This window comes from Halichoerus grypus, chromosome 7, assembly GCF_964656455.1.
Source record: "Halichoerus grypus chromosome 7, mHalGry1.hap1.1, whole genome shotgun sequence".
NCBI lineage: Eukaryota > Metazoa > Chordata > Mammalia > Carnivora > Phocidae > Halichoerus > Halichoerus grypus.
In genome coordinates this window covers 48,979,577-49,004,101 of record NC_135718.1, presented here as the reverse complement: position 1 = coordinate 49,004,101, position 24,525 = coordinate 48,979,577, and the positions used below count along the sequence as shown (strand labels likewise).

The 24,525-nt window shown below is 44.4% G+C and overlaps 1 protein-coding gene across 21 annotated transcripts in view; it reads right to left on the bottom strand.

Annotated features, from left to right (window-relative positions):
* KCNMA1 (potassium calcium-activated channel subfamily M alpha 1) overlaps window positions 1–24,525 on the bottom strand; it is a 721,733-nt gene that overhangs the window by 356,222 nt on the left and 340,986 nt on the right. For all 21 annotated transcript variants that reach the window (XR_013449725.1, XM_078077542.1, XM_078077543.1 and 18 more), the window contains exon 3: window positions 4,814–4,875. Coding sequence is in view for 20 of the 21 variants with exons in the window: in XM_078077542.1 (XP_077933668.1) it covers window positions 4,814–4,875 (62 nt within the window). In the remaining variant the exon portion in view is untranslated. The remainder of the gene's footprint in view (window positions 1–4,813; window positions 4,876–24,525) is intronic.

Here is a 24,525-nt window from a genome sequence, read left to right as displayed (position 1 = left end):
GATGTGTATTGTAACGTGCTTAGCACCATACCTCGCACAGTCTATGATCAGGGAATGGTAGTTCTCCCAGCCACCTGCCTGTCTCTTCCTTTCTGAGGAGAATTTCCTGGCTGGGGGACTAGAGGCCCGCCTGTGTGAACACTCAACGGGTAAGATCGCTGGGGATTGGCCAGTTCCACGAAAGCTCTGGGTATCCCCATCACATCAACGGTACCAGCTTTATTTTTGGAGACGATGTAAACAATCTGGTCAATTGCTACTGCAATCTTAAAGATAATCTTCCTTAACCATACCTAACCCTAAGCAATTTTACCGCATGGAAAATCTTCAGCGTTAGTACACTGAAGAGGTCTCAAATGAGCATTCGAATGAATACATGATGAATGAGCCCATGAATATATACGTAAAATGTTAAATGAACATTGAAGACCTGGGGAGGACCATTTTCACATCATAACACTGCCATTACCCTGGAAGCCAGCCCTTGGATGAGATGCTCTCCAAAATTTGTACTGCTCTTCCCTCCTCCTTCCTAACGGCCATATCCCCAAAGCAGCATCGCTGATATGGGAAGCCAAGAGCAAAGACTGGTGAAATCAGCAGGTGCCCCCACTGTGTGCCAGATAATTTTGGAGCAGATAAAGTCATTAAGGAAAATTTTAACAATGTATAACCTTTCAGCTTTACTTGGCTAACAGCAGGTAGCTTGCCTTGCAGAAGCATGAGCCTGCACTGAAGTCACCAGCAAGCAGGACTTGACCTTCATTTTCAGTATACGCAGTATTAAATATTCATAATCCACATAACTGTAGCATAAGAAGTAGCTGAGTTTAAACATGAATCAAAGGAATAAATATCTCCCCACAGGTGAGTCATCCTTTCCAAGAATGCCCCTGGAAAAAAATGCAAATACCCAGGGCCTGGAGCCTCTGTCTCTTCCAACTTTCTCTTGAAATTCTAGAAGCAGCAGGAACTGCTGCATTATACAACCCGTGAATCCTGCCCTCACGCTGGCATCGTTGGGTCTTTTTTTTTTCTTATCTATTAGAGAAGAATTACTGTTCCTATGTCAAAGAGAGGAAACAGACAGGGATGGAACCAGCAATGGTGACATTATTACCCACAGGGTGTCTGGGGCACTTTTGACTCGGTTGTACAATTTTTAAAAAATCTTTGCTTCACAGAGTATCAGAGCGTGTGGGAGGAAAGGGTCGGCATAGCGATCAAGAGACATCAGAATTAGGAGCTGGAGTGGCATATGCTTTAAATTGGGCAGAACACCTTTAAAAAGAATGAAGAAGAAACAGTTCTTTTGGGCAATATCTGCGTCCTGTGGCTAATTTAATATCTTTTGAGAGATGGGGTTACTGTGTTTGGAGGGCTTAACGCTTCTCTGTGTCTGTAAGGAATTGACACTTGTGTCTATCCAAAGACTTGGAGGAACAACTCCCTCTGCTTGGGTATTTCTAGAGAGTCTACCGCTGGGATGATGAAGCGTAATTTTGACACAGTTTAATGTAATTCTCTTTGGCTTTCAACTCCAGGAGCTCTGAGCGCAATCTGTCTTAGCTAGATAGCAATCACTCGAGGCTGTGCAAGTGATTCTTCTGTGGCGATCACTCTAGGAAAATTAAGACCCAAAGAAGGGCTCCTCAAATCCTTGAATGAAAAAGAGCTGCTCAGGGACCTATCTTGGCCTAACAACGGGAAAGGAAAGATGTGTAGGAGAGGCTCTTTGGAAATGACTTACCCACTGCCTCTTGATAGTACAATAAGCTTGGAAAGGTTAACAAGATCAGAGAGGCACCAATTATGACACGTATCTGAACTGCCTTCCCTACCTGCTGCCACACAGAAAGGGAATAACCAAACCACCCAGCCTGCCAGCCCATTCGCACAACCTGAATCAGCCTGCCTGACACTGAGCCTGCAGGGCAGACCACCAGAGCATATTTTATATATTAATCTGCCTCTTCAAGGGGCTGGGTGCAGAGTCTTACATCTTGAACTTGTGCTGTGGAGCCTTCCCCACCATTGTTGGGGAGGCCAGCGCTGATTAAAATTCACTGAGATAAGCCACCTCACAACAGTGTCTGCCCAATTAAGCTCATACAAAGGGAAAGCCTATAGATTTATTTATTTGACTGATATATTTGAAGGGCATAAATGCTAACAAAAATTGGTCTGAAGAATACTAGGTTTTTCCAGGGAGATAATATAGTGTAACTTCCCAAGAGAAGTTTAAAGCTCTCTTTCCGAGATGCCCAAATGGCCAGCCAAACCACCAGTGTGTCCAACCGATGAGAGTTTGAATGGGAAGATGGATTTTAAGAATTTACATTCAGCTTTCTTACACATTTTCCGTTTGCATCTTATATGTGGATAGAATTTCATTTTCTCTTGTTTACTCTGCTTGATTACAATGTCTCATAGGTTCTTTTTTATTCTTGGGAATCTATGGACTTGCCATAAAGGTTACTTTACAGATTCTACTTCTTCCCCTTACTTAATGTGCACATGCTTCACGACTACACCCAGGAAGATGGAAGACTCCTTGGTATTGGCTGTGCTGATCAGGTTGCCCACAGGACAGAACCTTGGGAGATGGCTATAACCAACCGGAGTAATGCAAATGAGAAGTGGAAGGGCTGACAGAAATAAACATAAGGTCTTCTTATAAACCAAGTCTCACTATGCCAAACCACACAGGTCAGTCACAGAGAAGAAAGACTGAGGCTAGGACAGTCCCCAGGGAGAATGGGGACAAGCTTGGTTCCAAGATTATTGACATTTTTGCTGAGAAAAGCGGAAAATAGGACTGACTGCCCATCTTTGGAATAGACTCTTTGCAAGTCCATAAAAGAAACCACAGCCAGAGAGGGCTCCCAATGCTGGCTTTCCCAAGACTTGGCAAAATCATAACAAAACCCGAAGAACACTGCGGTGCTGCAGGGTATCCAGGGAAGGGGCTCTTTGCTTTGGGGAATTCCATTCCTTTCCATCCTCTTAGGTAGAGCCGAGAACACCAGAATCTACAGAACAAAAGACTACCTCTCATAGACACTGTAAAAAAGGACACAATTCAAATCCATCTAACAAGAGCATTTTATTTCTGAGAAATACAGAGGGGTAGAAAGGCTGGGGAAGGGAAAGAAGGTGCCGAGGCATCTCTCCTAACCGATCACCACACTCACCTCCATGTAAGGGTTTGCTCGGCCTGGGGCACACATACTACATGCCCAAACCCATTTCCTGAGCCTGGCATGGAAGTTGACAGGGTATGCACCCCCTGACATGTGAGAACACTCCTCACTCCTGGGAAGAGAATGGAGAAATAAGACCAGGGCTTTAGAAGATCTTTGGTTCAATTCAAATATGATCCAGAATCATTAAGAGTAGATATTTACAAGAGGCTTACCTTCAATGACATACCAGTTGGAGTTTTCCAGACTTAAGCAGCCCTTCTCTTTCTTGGCCAGGAAGAGCTGATGGAGGGAGCATGTAGAATCTTGTCTCCTGGAGGACTTTGAAAGGACCCTCCACCTGAGGTGGATGAGGGCAGTCCAGCCTTGTGCATGAGGTCGGGCTGAAGGATCTCTGATATTCTCAGACTTGGCTGATTCCCAGAGGTAAGTGATTAAAGGGATGCTTTCTTTATTTTCCCTGACAGGGCATTTTGGCCTCAGCACCCAATTGCACAAAATCCTTTGGATGGTGACCAGATGCCTCTGAGAAATTCGGAATTTAGGCGTGCATGAAATTACTACCATCCTGAGCCACAGAAAAAGAGCACTAAGCTCAGAATCCAGGCACACCAGGGTCTGTGCCAACAAGGACACAAAGCAGGTTCCTGGAATCAAACTCTAGTAGGTAGCCATACCACGGATAGAGTTCAAAGGGTGAAAACACTCTCACAGTGGACAATGAAGGCAAAGAGTTCAAGTTCATGTCACCACAGAAAGGCGCACCAGACCAGCTCAGCTCCAGCTTCCCAGATGCTGTCAGCCTCAAGCTTGCAATAGAATAGTTGGAACAAATGAGGTACCCTGGGGTGACACCTGTAGGAACCCGGGCAGAGTGGACCACCACCTAGCAGTTCTGCTCAGTGACCTCTTCTGCCTCCTATAAAGTCTTAAACGCTGTCACAAGACCCCACGTCAGGCTCACCCTAGGGTACCAGTTCACTCAGCTCACACCCCAGGGGTCTGCATGAATGTCCGCTCTAGGAAATCCTAGATGGCCGTAGGCCTGCACCTCTGGGAGTCGCCATGAACTCCTCCATCCCATCTGTTACCTTCACAAGTCAAGAAGCACCAACGAGCGATGCTCCCACAGAATATTCTGCTTGATAGCGGCAAAGGACAGAGCCATGCTTCCTAATCTGAACTCCGATAAGATTAAAGCATCAGAAACCCTAATGAGATGAGGACCTTACATCCATGGCAAGAATGGCTCAGGCCCATGTTGGCTGGATACTTGGAACCCTCCCAGTGGTTGGACACTCATACCAAAGCCCTCTTAACCTCTCGACATCTTTAGTATAAATACTTCAACAGGACACAGCTCTTTCAAAATAAATAATACCCAGCAAAAAGGCTTACCCTCAGGTACCTCTCCCTCCCCCTTGTGCCAGCAGAATCAAAGTAACCTTCCTTGTGTAAGCTTATTTTCCCCTTCAGAAAACCAACACAGAGTTGCCCTGCCTTCCTTTTACAGCCTTCTAAATTTTGGTGTTAAAGTAAATCAATTGATCAATGCAGAGGCTCATGATTGTTTTAGCAAAGAGGGCAAGACAACATATTTGAATACTCACTTTGACGAATCTATGAAGTATATTACAAGTGCACCAATGCTGAGAGCAAAGACTAAGACAACCTGCAAAAGAAGAGGAATATGTCATCACTTAAGAGCCAACACCGAGAAGCTTTGTGTTTGGTTTTTGGGGTTTTTGTTTTTTGTTTTTTTTAATTTTATTTTATTATGTTATGTTAATCACCATACATTACATCATTAATTTTTGATGTAGTGTTCCATGATTCATTGTTTGCGTATAACACCCAGTGCTCCATGCAGAACGTGCCCTCTTTAATACCCACCACCAGGCTAACCCATCCCCCCACCCCCTCCCCTCTAGAACCCTCAGTTTGTTTCTCAGAGTCCATAGTCTCTCATGGTTCATCTCCCCCTCTGATTTTTTTGACACATGCGGCAGCAGCTGGGAAGCAGGGTTCCGACTGTTTTCTGGGGCCAGCTTGGGAATCTCAGCCCCCTGGAGGTCCCCACAGGATGCCCTGATGTGGCCTCCGCACCTTGCAGTGGGCAGCAACCTCAGTGCTGGCCAACAGGGGTCAGGCCAGACTCTTGTATCTGTGGCGCTGGGTCTCATCTTGCCCTATCATCAACAGCGTCTAGCTTCTCTGCAACTGAAGTCAGCACTCTCCAGTGGGAAGGGCAGGTAAACATTTAGGGTAATACAATGGGTCATATTATGTGCAACCTCGGCCCAGAGGAACTCAAATATGGGAATATCAATTTTTCACAGCTCTGCTAAGATACCACTTACATACCATAGAATTCACCCATTTTAAGTGTACGATTCAATGACTTCAAGTGACCTGACCGAGTGGTACAGCCATTCCTGTCATCTAGTTTCGAACATTTTCGTCAATCCCAGTAAGACCCCTCACACCCATGAACAGTTAATCCCTGCTCCTGCCCCCAGCCCTAGGCAACCCCTGATTTACTTCCTGTCTCCAGGCAAGAACCATCAATTTGAAAAGCACAAATTTGCTGCTTGTACAAATGTGTGTGTGTGTGTGTGTGTGCATGTGCGCACGTGTGTGTGCCTGTGTAGTTACAACACTTCTCAAGTATTCTGGAAATGGTTTAGGTGAGGAAAGCCAAATTCGGTAACCAGCTACACGAGAATCCTAGTTTATCTTTACACTCTTCACTCAAAATTAATCGCTATTGATATAAAAGACAGTCTAGCACATCCTCCAAAGGATACCTGTCACACTGAAGCCCATCCAGTGCATATGTCGCAGCTGAGGCTGACACCGACACTCTCCATTCTAGTTTGTTTATTTAGGCTTTCACAGAGGAGACCAGTAGGGCAACTAAATGGATGCTCAGAAATAAGAAAGATGCAAAGATTGGAAACAAAAGTAAACACCACTGCCAAACACACCACCAACAAATACCTTTCAGACACGCTAATATCCGAAAGGGACTTTGGATGAAAAGAAGTGTCAGTCTCCTCAGAGTATCTACATATTGCCATCCCTCTGACATCAGCTGGTGGAGAGAGATGAATCCCAACTTATGTAATGACTGGGCACGGTCAAGCTGTGTGTGTGTGTGTGTGTGTGTGTGTGTGAGAGAGAGAGAGAGAGACAGACAGAGAGAAAGGATCACACACACATATCTGTATTTGTGTGCACCACAGTGGTGGAGGGGAAATGAAATCTGCATATGGTATTCACTGAAAACATTGCAGAACCCCATGGAGCTACTGGACAGACAGCCAACCACACAGTAAACAGTGACAAACAGCCCGACATTGCAGAAGGAAGACACAGCCTCATAGCACCTGACAAACTAGCCTTATGAAAGGAAGTGGTAAAACAGTACACCACTGGGGCTTATTTAATTCTTCCATTTTGTCTCAAAAACTAAACCACGCTGCAGCTGAATCCAAGGTAACACTGCAGTCTGCTGGCAATCACCATCTCTTCAGTGCTAATCCCCTTGGCAAGCTCACCCCAGGCTCTCCCCTCACATTCACTCATTCATTCTTTGCAAAGTCATCCACAAAAACAAACAAAAACATAAACAAGCCTCGGCTTTTCCCTCTATTATCTGAATGAGGCAGCAAAACAAATAGCTTAAGATTAACTTTGATCTGGTTGCTATTTCTGAGACATAAGCAGTTAGATCCTGGCCCCGACCTCATTCTCAAAATGCTGCAAAGAGAAGGGGCGTGGCCAGGACACAGGGGAAGAACCTCTTCTTCATTCATAAACAGCTGACCCAAGACTAATCTCTGTCAGCTGGGTGGGTGGGTGGGTGGGTGGGTGTGTGTGTGTGTGTGTGTGTGTGTGTGGGTGTGTGTGTGTGTGTGTGTGTGTGGGTGTGTGTGTGTGTGGGTGTGGGTGTGCGCGCGCGCGCTGAGCTTTGGTCAGAGCTGGCTATACAGGCCAATGAGGGGAGGGGAGGGGAGGGGAGGGCAGGGACACAGGGGAGAGGGGAGGAAAGAGGATAGAAGCCCTTGCAAATGGCATCTACATCATTATGAAACAAGCTCAGAATCTAAGCTCTCCTGCAATGGTGAGGATTTCCCAGCACTGGGGGGCCAGACGAAGTAGCTGACACTAATTTGTCCCAGCTGCCTTCACTCGGCCTCTGTGATGGGGAATAATGTGCAGCTTATTTAAGCAAATCAGCCAGTGACAGGAGGGGAGGACTCCTGCTAGCTTCTTAAGATGCAAACTCAAATATCAGCATCTCTCTGATAGGGTAAGGGAGGGAAGAAATCCAAGAGGAAAATGACCTCCAAGAGCTGAAGATCCTGATGAGTGAACCTGTTCTTGGGTCCCCATGTTCGGCCGGAAGGCTTACTCTTGAGGAGGTACAGGGTGCCCAAACTGTTCCACCCACCTGCCTCCAGGGCTGAATGATCAATGGGGAGCGGACCAGCTTCTCAGGATTAAGGCAACTGTGCATGTGATTTTTAAACTTGCTAAATGGCCCTTTATCATGTCAGGCTTGATTACATTGTCAACCTGGATCCAGGTGCTGCAGAAAATGAATCAACCCTTTGGATTACGCCATGAAAATAGGAGTCCAACGGACTCATCTTCTACGGGGCCCTGGCAAAGGACTAGCAAGTGCTCGCTCTCTCTCCATCTCTTATCTCTCTCTCTCTCTCTCTCTCTCTGATAAATCCCCCACTGTCTGAGAAATCTTCTCTAAATATGAAAAAATTCAGTCCAACTACACAAAATGGTTAGATTTTTAGCCTAAATGCTAATGGTTATGTTATAGAGCACCCCCAAATAATTATCTAAGTATTTATTTCACATCTGCTATACTCGAAGCCCTAGGAAACATGGAAAAAGTCCACTTGGAGTCATGAAATATACTTCTTTGTGGACTTAATCCTTACATAGTAATCAATGTTATGTTATGCAATTAGTGCTCAATTGTATGGCATAGGTATAGTCAATCTGTAATAAGGTATTGACTAGGTAGAGATATAAATGGGAGAAGTTGGGGATGGGCAGGAACCATAGGGGCTCTTGTCTCAACATGCTCTTTGTTCTCAGTGTCCCTTCTTCCTACCTGTAATGGCTACTCCAGCATTCCTTCAGTAAGGGGGAAGCCAATGGGAGTCCTTCCATGTGCCTCGATAGTCCCAGGGATAAAAGGCACTGAAGCCCAAGGGACATGGTAAAATGAGGCCAAGAGAAGCAGAATACCCGAGATGGAGAAACGCTAGCCCTCCAGCAGCGGAGGCACAGAAGACCTCTTACAATAACCAAGCACTTTACAAAGTGCTGTCGCAAACAAGACCTTGTAAACACAGTCTGACATATGGGACAGTATGAGCATTCCCTCTCGCAGCACACTGTGCGCTGACCTCTGCCAGAGCCTTTCCAGCTTTTCACAGGCTGGGGTCACCACCAAATCACTGCGGCTACCTGGGACAGTGCGAACTGCCATATTCTTAGCTTGACTGAAAATACCTACAAGCTATGTGGTGATACCAAGTACTGAGCGATATTTACGGAGGTGCCAGATACCTAACAAAAGTGATTTCATTAATGTCATTGAAACAAGGGTACTCTTGAGTTATCTGTTCTCAGAAATGCAAGATCAAACACAACATGTGTTTGCACAGAAGAATGCCAGGAACACAGACACACAGACACACACACTGCATTAAAACAAACAAACAAACAACTCTGTCCATAACACTTGGCACCAGGAGCCTGATGATAAGTGGAGAACAGAGAGGGGAGATCCACAGATATCTTCATGATGGACATTCCAGCAGGCCCTGAAGATCTCTCAAATGTCTCAGAAAGTTCATAAAAATGGGAAGCAAGATGGCAAAGCACAGAATATCCCCCATCAGGTCACTGAAGATCTTTAAGGAAAGGACAGTCCCAGTGAGATGAACACAGAATGAATGAATCAGGAAGGTGGGCTCTTAGACACACTGCCTGTTCTAGAAACTGGTTTCAAGTTGTTGAGTTTGACCCAAGTGCTTTCAATAGACACAAGTCATGAGTCTGTGAGGGCCTCCAGACACTGATTGGAGCAGAGGCTCAGAAAGGCAGCTCCCCCACAACCCCATCACTTGAGTGGCACTTCTTAAAAAACAGAGATGCCCTCATCCTGCCCTGGAACCAGAGAATGGCCAGCTGGGGGGAAGGGGAAGCTGGGCACCTCTATTTTTCACAAGCTCCTCCAGTGAATCTGATATATGGCCAAGAATGGGAGTCACTGAATTAAAGCCATTAGGGGAAACCACTTAGCTCAAGTCAGAGATTAATTTACAAATGTCACCTTAACCATTAGCCCATTAGAACATATGTATGAGGCCTGTAGGCTTTGAGAATCGTGCTAGGAGGACTCTAGAAAGTACAGAGAGGAGGATGAATTAATTCTCTCCTGAGCAGGTTATATATACATTCTGCTCAGCTCACAGCAGAACAAATGACCCTAATTAATGATTCCACATGTTTGATTGGGGCCTAGCCAGCTACTGGCAGCAGCGACCCCTCCGAAAATGGACTATTTTCTGCATATAATCCCAAAGGCACATCACTATTTTTTTTATTGAGGTATAATTTATATACAATAAAATTCACTATATAAAAAACAATAGACATGAGAACTCCCAAGGCAAAACAATGTGGGGACGTTTTGTTTATGAGTGACAACATCGTTCCAGCATCCAAATTAAAATGTTTGGTCTGGTGAATTTAACAACTCCGACAGACATTTATTGAACTCCTACGTGCAAAGCCCAAAGGGAGAGAGGAGGAAATAGAAAACGAACAGAGCAAAGTCAGGCCTGGTCTTTGCCCTCAACAAGCATGGAATCCAGAATTTGAAATTACTCAGGAGTCCCCTGTGGCTTTGATAAATGCCACACGTATGAACGGACACTTCTGGGATGTCCAAGGAAGGAGAGGACCCAGAAGTAACACCGCCACCACCACAGACCCCCAAAGTGGAAGGGGAAGGGGAGGCTGGAAAACCCAGGGAGAAGAAAGGAAATCCCTCACACCCCTGCTCCACCTGTCTGCTGCAGGGCAGGGCAGGCACTAGGCGCATCGGCAGAGAGACTCGTGGCAAAGGGGGCACGGGCCCGTCTGGGTTTGAATCCCGACTCTGCCCCAGTAAGCAGTACACTCTTGAGCACATCCCTTCCCACCTCCAGGACTCCGCTTCCTGATCTGTGAAATGGGGCATTGGAATAGATGAGCATCAGATCAGGACCTCAGTAAGTTATCGCCCAAGGCAAAAGAACTCAGAACTTTTGGCTTGAGAAGGCAGTGCTCTTTGATGCCAAGGGGATACCATTTGTGCATAATTGTAATTCAGCATGATGGCCGTTATGTGTTCACTAATCTGTGTCAGAGGGGCTTGTTTCTTCAAGATAATCATAAGCGGGAATCCTACGGACACTCGGATTCATAGTTTCGTGTGTCCTGTAGCACAATCAATTGCTCATTGCAGCCTGCCATCCCACAAAACTACAACACAACCTAGAGGGGCCGCTGACTGGCCCTCTCCTGGCTCTGTGCCTCATTCTGTTATTGCTATAGGGAATTGTGGGGGGGGGGTGTCTCACTCAGTCTCCTTTCCTCCTGCCCCTGTGAATCTTTGAAAACCCACGTTTCTGTAGGTTTTGCCCAGAGAAGCTCACACTCTGAGTATCAGTGTTTTCTTAAGGGGAAAAACAGAAAAGATATTTTTTTCTTCCCGATATGGCCAGTATATTCATGTTTTCCTCGCCCTTCAACTACTCTCAATAAGTCTTGCTACCAAGAAAGGTATTTTTGTTATCCTAAATAACAAAAGATTTGTAAAATATAAAACCAATATTTTGACAGTGCCATTTAAACATCCAAAGGTCCCCTAAGTTTCCAAAATAACATTCTGGCACATTACTTTTGACTTAAGTGCTTACACAAAAATGCTGCAAGTTGATTCACTGAAAGCCAAGACTCCAAACAACAGTTTAAGTACAGATGTATTCAAGGTGAAAGAAAGGAAGAATAAAGAAGTGCTTTCAGTAGTCAGTATTTAGAATTATAAAATACATGGGACTTCCAGATAAGAGTAAAATCGTGCCTTATTCAAATGCCAGCATCAGGGAGAGTAGAAAAGGTAAGGATTCAGTTGGATGGCAGGAGCCTCAAGAGAAAAGGTTTTGTACCAAGATGGAAGAGGCTATGGAGGCCCAGAGTGTCCAGGAGTCCCTGGGCTATAAAGAAACAAGCCACCTACGGAGAAGTGAGGGAAACTATGTCTCAATGAAAGACAGGTTCAATTTGAGGTGATAGATATCAGGAGTGCTATATGAAGAAGTTGAGAATTTAAATTAGGATCAGGACTGGGGATGTGTGGAAACAAAGTGAAGTACATGTCATAAGGAAGTGAGGCACAAAATAATGTAAATATAAATGTATAAGTAATGCATGAATACACGCACACACACACCGCAAGGGACACAGAGATAAACTGATACTTCACTAATTAATCACAAATACTGGGTCTCTAGCAATATTTATTAACCAACTACATTCCTAGCATGTGTCTCTGTCCATTTCCAAATTAGGTAATTTCAAAATGACTATAGATAAAAACTGGAAAATAATAGGGTTCCTTCTTAATGTAAGCTACTAAGAACAATTTTATTGTAAATCACACATCTGCTGGCAAATAGACAAATTAGGCACAATAATGAGCTTTTTACAGAGGGCAGAGTTTGACTAATATGGAATAGATATAAAGGATCCTTCTCTCTCTTTTTTTTTTTTCCCCAAAGAAGAATTGGGGGCATAATTATACGTCAGTTGCCCAATCTCTTCCCTCCTGAGGGACCATGTTGATATAACACCGGGGCACAAGTTGTGTGAATTTCTGCAGGCCAGTGTTTCCCTACTGCCATGCAGACGTCAACGGTGTTACATCTTGGGTTTTGTTGACATGCTCTTTTCATTTTGCACAACACAAAAATGCAGAAGAGTTAAATGTGCTCCTCTAAAGGCCTCAATTTATTATAACTAAAAACAAGAAACTGAAGTAGATGGAAAGCAATTGTAACACTGAGTAAGAAAACTTTCCCTAAAACCTGTGACCTGCCTGGGAATCGAGGTTTAATGACACTGAAATCTTATATCATGGCATCATAAAACTTAAAAGGCTGATTTTCTCATATTTTTACCAACAGCATTAAACTGGTGCATTGGCAAGCAAGATAAAAGCCTTCCATTCTAGGACTAAAGTTTGAGAGACCTTTCCTGTCCAATTACTGAAAAATCTAGGGGAAAAATTTCCATCTGCCGGTAGAGCTTCCAAGTTTGCAGCCAATGAGCTTTTGGGGAAATTGTCTGACTTAAGTGCATTTGGGTCTGGCCAACTGGATTTTTAATTTAATTAGATTCATAAGATGAGAAAATTTCTGTAGAACTGTCCAGTCACCAGTTGCCACTTACCATCACCAAGGAGTAAATTTATGGCCATCTTTACCCTCCTTCTCAAACTTTGCCATTCTTATAGTATATTGAAGGCAAAAATGGAAGTGAAAGCAGGGATTCAAACAGATACTTGTACACCCAAGTTCATAAGCAGCTTTGGAGGCAACCCACATGTCCATTGATAGATGAACCGATAAACAAAATGTGGTCTATATGTACAATGGAATACTAGCCTTGAAAAGGAAAAAAAGTTCTGATACATGCTACCACACGGGTGAACCTTGGCGATATTACGTTAAGTAAAATAAGCCAGACACAAAAGGACCATTATGCATGGTTTCACTTGCATGCAGAACCTTGAGAAGTCAAGTTCACAGAGACACAAAGTAGAATGGTGGTAGCCGGGGCCTGGGGGGGAGGCGGGAATACGGGATTATTGTTTAATATGTATAGAGTTTCTGTTTAGATTGATCAAAAAGTTCTGGAGATGGATAGCAGTGATGGTTGTACAATATTGTGAAGGTACTTAAGCTACTGAACTATATACTTACAGATGAATAAAATGGCAAATCTTACATGAAGCTAATCAATAAAAAAATAGAAGGAAAATTCTGAGAATCTGCAAGCAGAATCTAACAGTATATTTAAACTTCAAAACTCAAACATAATCATCTTTCCAGAGGGATACTAATATCTCTCCTCTCAATGGCAGTGGGAACTTCTAAGAAAGTTATACTACATACAGGTGACTCTTGCCTCTCTGGGAGGTTCGATCTTATTCCTCAGTAAGCTGGAATTTCCCCCTTGGTTCCAGAATCTATCCCCTATTTAACCACAGAGAACTTACATGGGTCCTCACCTTCCCCTCCCACCTTCAGCCTCATCTATTACTGATACATGAAGAAGACTATGAATTTCTCAGGGACTAGGGTTTCCTTTTTTGTTTGTTTAAATTCAATTAATTAACATATAATGTATTATTTGTTTCAGGGGGGATCAGGGTTTCTGACTAGAGCCAGAACCTATTATGTCTTTTGGTAACTGTGGCTAAAGTCCCAGATATGACAGGGATTTTTAAAAGAATGTACCTTCTACCACAATTAAAAAGAGAAGAAAAGAAAAGAATGTATGTCTTTGGCTTATAACACTTTTAAAACATGTAACAATGTCCCCTAGAAGATAATGTCATGAACACAAGACATTTGGTCCCTAAGGTCTAAACTTCAAGGCCAAGCTACAGCAATGACTCAGTTACAGCCACTTAGTGGACCTTAAAATCACCCCTAGAACAACCTAAATTTCCATCTTTTACAATAATCATTTTGCCACCCAAAGTGTTGCTTTTAAAAAAGGATTGTCATGCAACCTGGAAAGCAGGGCCACCAAAAGCCCTCCACATCAAGATGATAAACAATCATTCAAAACATTGACACCAATACTGACCAAGCTTCAAAATCAGTGCCCCGCCCCACGCCAGGCTTGACCATGAAGGCGCACGTTCATGTACTTGGTTCCCAAAGCACCACACTGTTTCCTCTTTTGTAGACCCAACAGCTGACCATGACAAAGGGGTTGACCTTGGCAAATGCCATCTAGATAAGAATGAAACTCTCAAGCCCCCTGTACTAAGGTTTACAGTGGGTTGAGATCCAAGTCTCCAAAGAGAAGGTACTAGCTTGTCCACTTTTGACATCTCTCCCTCCTTCCCTCACCTCAGAGAAAAAAAATTTTTGAATTTACTCTGGTATTCTTACAAACAAGCTGCCTTTCCTGAAGGAAGTCGAAATCTTCATGAGATAGCATTCCTCATGCTCACACATCCCCGCCCCAACATCATGGAAAATCAGAAGGCAAGGGTCAGTGGCACACATCTCAACCCGTGTAATTACGGTTGTCCTCAATGGGGGTGGATGCCCCACCCAACACTGCATCGCTGTTCATTTAGAAAGGCTGGACCACAGCCCCAGCTGCCGCCCCACCTCCTGCCACATCTTACCCCGTGGCGTGGTGATGACCAGATGCTAATAATGCCTCACAGCCTAACTGCAGCTCTGGCTCACCGCAGACCAAGTCAGAAACCTGCAAGCTCCACTTGCATGGGGCACGTGTTAGGGGTGGAGGGATGGGAGCCCGGTCGGGTAACACAGCTTCCTGCCTCTCTAGACCTCTCGCTTACTTTGGAAACAGAACAGGAGAAAGAGGATTGTCTGTGTAATGCTACTTGTTGTCTTTCAAAGCCATTTAAAAAGAGGAAGAGCACGTGTATGATGTTCAGGCCTCCTCTCTACAGGCAGACCAGGCACACAGGCTGTCTTCAGCAAGGCAGGAGCCAGAAAACATGGGAAGAATTTTGTATTTCCTATTTTTAAAAGCTTTGACACAGCTATTGAGGAGACATCAGAACCGAGGTGGATGTCCTTAAGTCTTTGTATGGGTTTTCCAAGTTTTCAATTTATATGTGGGGGAGAACCATCACCTTCTCAGGGTTCCGGGGCTCTTGTCATAATCCGGCTGTGTATTTCAGCACAGCGCCAACCTGATCACTGAAATCCCCTCCCTGTCCACTCCATTATAAGATCTCTATGCACAAGAATTCATTCCTCTGAACTCCCCACACCATCCCACAGCTACCCATTCATTCATTCATCACATGCAGTTGCCAAGTGCCCACTACAGGCTCAGGGTTGAGCTGGCACGGGATCCAGAGTAGGAAAGAATGGTCCTGCTTTAGAGAACTTGAACTCTAGTTTTGATTCTTGTGCAAAGGAGGATGACAGATGCCAAGATGAGGTTCCCAGCATCAAAAGCCTTTCCAGACATTTATGCCGTAGTCTCACAGTGGTTGTCAACATGAGTATGGATCGGAACTTATCCATAGGGCATGTTAAAACACATATTGCTGAACCTCATCCCAGAGATGCCAATTCAATAAGGCTGGGGTAGCCTGAGAATTTGCATCTCTAACAACCTCTAGGCGAAGCTGATGTTGCTGGTTCAGGGACCATATTTTGAGAACCACTGCTTTAAGCCATCAGAAAAAATTTTAATCCTTTCAAGATATGCTGCCTTCTTTGAGTATGGGTGTAAAAACATTTTAAATTGGTTGTTTTGGGTCCGTGCTATTTGGACAAAATTCCCTTAAAATATCTATAAATTTTGAAGGCTTCCAAAAGGGAGAAAACTGGTCAGAACTCTATCTTGAAATATTACTCAAAATCATTTTCATATGCTAGTTCAATGTGCTAGACAATGCCAGCCAACATGTTTTGGGTTTGTTTTTAATTAAGTTGATATATCTTCTCCATAGAAAGGTATGTCATGAATTTAGATATGTCACCACTGCTAATAAAACTATTAAAATCCCCATTTTTTTTTTTTTTTGACAGAGACAGACACAGCGAGAGAGGGAACACAAGCAGGGGGAGTAGGAGAGGGAGAAGCACGCTCCCCGCTGAGCAGGGAGCCGGACGTGGGGGTCCCGACGTAGGGCTTGATCCCAGGACCCTGGGACCATGACCTGAGCCAAAGGCAGACGCTTAACAACTGAGCCACCCAGGCGCCCTGAAAACGCCCATTTCTGATATGTGAGCTTAGATATCTGAAGACATACTTCAACTAAGATTTGTAACGGTGTGGCTGAGAAGACTGGTTTCCAAAGAAAGTAATCAAAAAGTACCACAAATGGAAAATGGGAGCTCATCGATAAACTATTTCCTTTCTTGTTGGAAAAAAGCAGTGCTAAAGAACAGTTGTCCACAAGGCTTCCAAAATCAAAGGAACCAAAAATCATGCTTCTGCCCATTTTTCCCAGACATGTCTAAGACAGAGGAAAGACAGACCAACTCCCTTGGTTCAAGCTCCACCCCCCTGCCAGAAATTTCTGGCACTAATTTGGCTTCCCTGTGTGCTCTGGGCTGACCGACCTTCCTAAGAATGCAGGTCTACTTGACATGTTCTCTCCAAAAGCAGCCAGTTATCATTTTTAAGCTGCAATTCTAAATGTTGTTTTAAATGCCATTTCAACTACACAGGGTGGCTGGATTTTTTTAAAGTCTTGTTTCTTTTTCCTTTCTTCCATTTCATTCCTTCCTTTCTTTGTTCTTTTAATCCATGATAGCAAAGCTACTTCCTGAATTTTATGTTATGAGGTTGTCAGTGTCCCCCAAACCTTTACCTAGTGGAACCCTGGAGTTCCATCAGCTTTTTCGGAGTTCCTTGGTGAAGAAGCATCAAGGCTGGAAGGTTTTCTTGGATAGCTATGATGGTAGGACCATCCCCCCGCAAAATGGGGACAAAAAAGGTAAGCACTGACCCCACTTGCCCCCCAAACCATAAGCAACCCTCTCTCCCATCCCCAAGGAAATAGCATGTTTACTGCTTTATGTATACACGATTGGCATAATTTCCAGTGTTATACCCCACAATGGAAAATTCTTTTATGAAGTCTAAATTTAACAGTGAGAATCATTAGAGATTACTTCCTTTGAATTTTACATTAGCCTTCTTCCTTGGCCCTTTTAAAAAACACAAGGGATGACAAAAAAAAAAACCCATACGAAGTTGTTAATGATTTGATATAGTGATGTTGACATCACAGTATACCTGCGATCTATTGGGGCTGTTTGTCAAAAATTCTGTTTTTGTTAAATATTTATTTAAAATTTTCCAAATATTCTGATTCCAAATGCTTGAGAGATGACTCAGAACTCTGCATTTTCAACAAGCACACCGTACCCTTTCTCCCTGTAATTCTTTTTTTTTTTTTTTTTAATTTTATTTATTTATTTGAGAGAGAGAGACAGCACAAGCATGGGGAGTGGCAGAGGGAGAGGGAGAAGCAGGCTCCTTGCTCAGCAGGGAGCCCGATGTGGGACTCGATCCCAGGACCCCAGGATCATGACCTGAGCTGAAGGCAGACGCTTAACGACTGAGCCACCCAAGCGCTCCATCTCCCTGTAATTCTGACACATTTGGAGAAACATCCACTTAATGCATTGGTTCCCTTATGAAAAGGAGAACTTTAAAGTTTCTAAAAGATTTTACAACCCAGATCACCAAGTTACACCCCACAGCAATGACACCAGCATCTCTGGGAGGTAGGACAAGGCATCAGCATTTGTCTGCTCTATTAGAACATAAAGTTCCTCAGCTAATTCCAATGTGCAGCCTGAGTAAAAGCACTCACTGCGTGTATATGAAAATTGTAGTCACCTGAGCAGTGGGTGGGAAGAATATTAAGGCAGAGCGAAGTGGAGTGTGCAACAAGAGTCAGGAGGCTGGGCAGATGGAAGCCCCACACAGTCAGGGCTCTGCATTGGCAAGAGGAGAAACCACCTAGTTCCTCCAAATCTCCACTTGAGTGATTCCAGAAGAACAGTCCTCAGTGAACTCAGTCTCACTGAGGAGCCCCACCTCTCTCACACACACCCACCACCCTCCTTGACACCAAGGCTGACGGGGAGGTGGCTGCATGCCAGACCTCTGGGGGACACAGATGGCACGTGGGACTGGGCCTGAGCCGGAGGCCCGCACTGAATGGGCCATCTGCCGCCGCCTGGATTTCAGTAGCCCGGGTGTCTTGGCAGGTGATTTTCCTGCAAGCAAAGCCACCTGACCCCCTGCGCCCTGGCACCTCTGGGTCCAGGTGCAGGGTTTGGCCCTCACATGAGGGGATGGGTGGACAACTGCTTCCTGCCGGAACCAACCACATCCAACCACTGGAGATGAACATCTGGGTCAGGCTACCAGGTAAGCTACCCAGACCAGGAGAGGGTAAGGGGAATCTAGAATGGATAGAAAAGGAGGGAAATGATGAACAGCCTGTGGTCTCAAGACTACCTACAGCAAAGGAGACCAATCTTACTCTTCCAAGTTGCAGGCCTCAGGCCTTGCCAAGAAACAGGCAAGAGTAGAACAGCATGAGTAGGATCTGGTTCAAAGATCCCTCAACTCCAACCAAGTCCTCATCTTTTTTAGCAAAATGGGGGTTATGTGCAATGTATGAGTTCCCACAAACGTCTGTCTCACGGTACTCCATCTGCAAAACCTATATCACAACAGCTCACATTGGTCCCTGGGAACAGGAATGAAGAGGCGAGGGCCCAGGGGTCCACAGAGAACTGGTCATCAGGACGATGGCACAGTGTCCACCAAAAACACAATAGGTACTTCTCCTTTGACCAAGCACCCTATCCAGTAGCCTGAGGGTGAACTTCAAGCCAGCAGCATCCAACAGAAATAGAACTCAAGCTACATCTGTCATTTAAATTGCCTAGTACCCACATAACAAAAAAATAAAAAATAAGCAGTATTTACGTTTCAGATATTTCACATGTAACCCCATATGTGCAAAATACATTTTACATCAACATGCAATTCATATCGAAAGTTATTGAGGGGCTATAGAAACAACCTGTGTGCACCCACCACACCTCCTACAATACAACAGTGTCTTACGTGACCCAACAGTTGTGGCATTTAGTGAAAATGACTCCTAGGGAAACAACACAATTGTGTTTAACAGAAAAATATCTTAAATTGCTTCGGTTTTGAGGTTCACGTTGAAATGAACCAAAGTTAAATAAAATTTGAAGACTCAGGTCTTCAGTCCCACGAGGCCACATTTCAAGTGCTTAACAGACACAGGCTGGTGGCTACTGTATTGGTTTTCATCTTTACAGAGAGTCCTGCTGGGCGGTGCAGCTCTAGAGTCCTTAACCAACTGAAAGGTCCCTCTTCTCTTTCTACCAATCCAGGCTGAGGACACTTTGAAATGTCCTGAGTGATGTGGGTGATCCCTCCTCTCATGGAGAGGAAGCACAGTGGTTAAGGGCTAGATTGTAGACCCAGACACTTAGCAGCCATGTGACCTTGAGTAGATCACTCTCTATGGCTTGGTTCCCACATCTGTCAGAAGGGAGTAAGAAGAGCAACTACCTCAAAGAGTTATAAAGATTAAATAAGTTAATATTTGTAAAGCACTCAACACAGTGTCTTCCATATAGTAAGTGCTCTATAAATAAATGTTAAATATAATTTTCCAGCATGATGCCTGCCGGTTGGCACTGAGCACACCGATAGCTCTCATTCCAGAATGATCTTACTGAAAGATGCAACAAAAATCTCTCACCTGTCAACAGCTACCAACTTTCTGACTGCCAGAATATTCACTGATTCACTTGAGAAAGACTCACTGAGGTCTTACCTTATGCAGAGCACTGCAACCCCATGCCTTAGGGGAAAAGGAGCTCATATAGTCTGAAATGTTCCACATGTCTGTCCCTTTCCCGTCCTCCAAATTATATCTTCCTGGTTCTTCAAGGCAAGGATAGAATTCCAACTCATTTGCAAGCTCCCTTTCCTTATTCAGGCCTCAGTTCAGGCCAGCTCCTCATGGAAGCCTTCCCTGACTACCCTTTCTAAAGTTGCATCATGGGTGTGTGAGTGAGTGTGCATGTGCATGCAGGTGCACACAGCACTGGCTTGTACCCTCACACAGTTTCATTTCCCTCACTGGCTTATCACTCCTTCAAATCACTTTGCTTATTTACTTCCTTACTTGTCTAACCTCAAGAAAACGTAAACTCTGTATGGACAGAGACCTGCCTGTTTTGTCTTGGTTATAATCCCAAAACCCAGGTTGGTGGATGGAACATAGTAAATGCCTTATATAGAACTGCTGAATGAATGAATGAATGAGTGAGTGAGTGAATGAGTGAATGAATGAATGAGTGAGTGAGTGAATGAATGAATGCCCTCCAATGATGTATAGATTCCCCAACTTCCCTTTGCTTGGTATTCCAAAGCACATTTCGTTCTTCATGTTTTGAGGACACTCCATTCCATACTACTTGATACATATGGTTAACTATTTTTGTGTTTATGTCTTGTCTCCTCATCTAGACTACAAACGCCTAGAAGTTGTGTCCTGAATGTTACATTCCTCCCGTGGCCCTCTTAACGCCCAGCATAAGGCACATCCTCAATGAATACCTGTTGATGAATGAATGGGAAGGATCAAGCAGAATCCCTAAATTAATCTTCTTGGTCACACATACTGGACTATTTCTACAGATCATAATTTGCAAAATGAAGTAAATATATAAATACATACATCTATCTGCGTGTGTGATATTTCTCATTCTAATTAAATGAAGCTATTTTTGTAACTATTTTCCAGTCTAGGAGTAAAACTGTACAGAATAATGCTAAATGTTAGATCATTAAGTCGGTTTTCTTTAATTATATGGCAGTGTTTCCAAAAATCTTTGAGTCATCTTCGAGATTCTTTGCCAGGGGTACAGCATGCTACAGCTAAAATGGCACTTATCTCAGTAAACACATTACTATTGCAAATGATTTGTTCCAATAAAGCAATTTCTTGGCAAAGGACTGCCATTTCTTCTAAACCCCCTACCAAGAAGAGATATATGGAACCATTAGAAGCACAAGAGGCAAAAACGCTTGCAAAGTTCCCTTTGTCAGAAGTCACCAAGATATACCCCCTAAGGCAGAAGCAGCACCAATTTGTTGGCCCTCTTCCCCAATTTCAAATCCTATGGCACTTACTTTGTGTAAATATTTTCTATAAGACAGCTGTAAATAAGCTCTCAAAACTCATACTAAAGTAAGCTATGGGCATCGGCAAACATCCCTATTTGCTCTCTTTCTTTTGTTCTCTTCCTCTGCCTCCCTCCCATTCTTTTTCTCTTCCTGTCTTTCTACGACAAAAATCAGGAGGTTGGTCACATGCAAACATAAATTCCATTTCTACAGAAAGTTGAGTTCTTGAGCGATTAAGCATACAGACCAATCATTTGAAGTGGGGGGAAAAAAATCCCATAAAGGCTAAATTATTTTCTGATGTACTTATTACATGAAGGGTCTATTATGATAAGCTATTATACTTGCAAGATAAATTGAATTCACATTTATGCAACTCATCTATTCCTAGAGAAACGCAGATAAAAATTTTATAGCAACCTGAAAAGGTCTGTGAAAGGGATATAAAAGAGATCGATACTGCAGGAGTTTAATGTCAAATTGAGACAATAGAAAAGATGGTCCAAAGCAAGGACTCAATTTCCAATTCTTTTTTTCCAAAAAGAAAAGTACCGCTAATCAAGTAAGCGGAGGAGAGAATGGCCATTCAGGCAGGGGCTGTCGGCAAGGAGCCGGCGGAAGTGTAATTAAGCTGTGAAGGAATAATGGGTGGAATGTGGAGGGTGGAAAACAGTCCACTTATCATTTCTTCTGTTCACACATATTTATTGATCTCCTACTATATGCTGGGCAACATTCCCAGCACGAGGGATATTACAGAGAATGAGGGACCAAGACCCCATATGTAGCTGATATTCTGGTGGGAAGAGGACACTTTCTAGAAATTAGTTATGACAAGACATGCACAACCTGGTGTTTACATGTACGTACAAGAAAGGGAAGGGTTTACTTTCTCTTTCCTGCTGCCTTTCGCTTGACTCTTGAGGGTCTTGCTTTAGGATGACATCTAGAATTTCTCTGGGCTTTGTGAAGATTTGTGTTGCAAACAAGGAGCTTCCTCACAAAGTCTGTCTTTTCCTTTCTCCTTCCCTCTCTCCATTATTAACCATCGGATGCAGTTAATAACCATGACAAATCATAAAAGATTTCTCCTAACTCCTTCAAGTGTGACTATCCTGATTATAGCCTGCAGGTACAGCCAGCCGTGAACCACACGCTATTTATAGGCTTAAAACCCAGGCAGAATTTGTGTCACTCGTGACGAAAATGCAAGCTTCTCCCAGGACCCAGGATCCTCCTCCCCTTCCGCAAAACCCCCACAGGCAGTGAGGATGCCCACACAGTTCCTCCCAGAGATGTGTTTAATCAGGATCCCCTCCCTCACTCCCAATCAAGGAGCCTACACAATTACTGAGCTAATCATTTAAATGACGCTACTGAGAAACAAAGCCATTTTCCTTGTTAAAAATGTGTTTGCTGTCCTATCCATTTATCTCTTTCCTTGGCAGTGCTCTGTATTAATTTATTGCCCAATAAAGCCCAGACACTAGCAGAGTTGCTGAGCCATGCCCAGTGGAAGGCCCACTATTTCATCCTAGCAAAGGCGGCCTGTGAGCCAAAAACACAAGCATACCAGGCATCGCAAACCTTGGCTGGCTAATCCTGGCTTCATTCGCTGTCCCAGGGATTTCAAAGAGAAGAGTGTATACAGCTTTGGGAAGAACGCAGGTGATTGATAATTACTGATTATCAGAGGAAACGGAGCCCAGTTTGGTCTGTTAGCCAAGGCTAAGTGCCCTTGGGTTTCCTTTCTACTGGACAGTAAACCTCACTGCCAGAGGTAAGCTCATGGTGAGCTTTGTAGGGAGAGAAGCTGAGAAAAGAAGTGGTAAAGATAGAGATGGCCGTGGGACTTGGCTTGCCGTGGTGTGCACCATCCCAGGAGACTGCTTCCCTCTAGATGAAAGGGTGATGTGTTGCTTCCTTTGCAGTTCACACTCAGTGATAGAATCCTAAGGTCCCTGTTCAGATTTGTGCTTCAGTGTAAAACCTTGGTAGTGATTATCTTGTGTATATGGAGGGTTTATCATCTGAGAATCTCTTTCATGGCTGGTTACTGGATGGTCATGGATGGTCAACTATACAGACAGCAGGTTCTTCCTATTTGGAAGGGTTGGACCACAGTGAAGCCTTCACTGATGGAAAGTTCATGGACAAAGGTTTGAGGGAATGGCCCTGGGCATCAGGATTCCCTTCTCAACTTCTGGATTAGCTCCAGTTTAGCAGGAGGTTCAAAGGGGAATAAACCCAGGAATCTGGGCCCTTGCTCAGAGAGTGAGCTCAGATAGTACCTACTAGTGCAGGAGGAAGTCCTCAAAGCCAAGAGAACGGCACACCAAGGATGGCTCCAAGGATTCAAAAAAGTCATTGAATGTTACTCTGGGAAGGAATCATCAAGGACATCTAGCACTAGGCCTGCATTTTCGGGGAGAAAACTGTAACCCAGTGAGGAATTCACTTGTCCAGGGCCCTACTGTAAGCCGAGGCAAAGGCAAAATTAGGAGGCTGGATGATGAGGAGGATAGGAAAGGCCCAGAGGGTCTGCCTTCAATTTGTCATAGTCCCCATCGTCATCCCCCCCGAGACGATATACCTGGCCAAGCTACTCACAAGCACAAGATTTATGAAACCACAACAAAACCCCCAAAGCAGATGGACATCAGTGACTTCTGCAGGAAGTTCCCAGCAGGCTACACTGCTGAGAACCATCGTCACTCAGCAGAAGGGCAAGAAGGAGGTGAGAGGAACATGCAACACTGCCACCAGGAAAAAGAAAATGGCACCCACCAAGGTCCCACCCATTTATACAAACCCCTTTCTTCCACGTGTCTTACCAAAGGTTATGCTGCCTTCCATCACCCCTCCAAGGGGCCCCTTGGTGAAAGCTGAGGAAGGCACTGTGGAAAAGCCACTGATTTGGCAGAAGAAGGCCAGCAGTTCACGGCAGCAAGTTGAGAAAGTGCCAGAGGGAGCCCTTCGCGTCCCCACCACATGCCATTCCTTCCACCTCTGAACCTTTCCTGCAACGGTGCCCCCTCTGCACTGTCCTCCCTCCGCTCCTGCGCGATCACAAATCTGACCAGTCTGTGGGGCTCTATTTACGAAGCTTCTCCTGGCCACTCCTGTCCCCACCCGCAACAGGTGTATCATGGGCCTCACTGGTTCCCTGGACTGCAGCTCAGAGCGGGCATAGCAGACATGCGCAGAATTAATGCCTGCCATGCACTTTTGTTCAATTTGACAA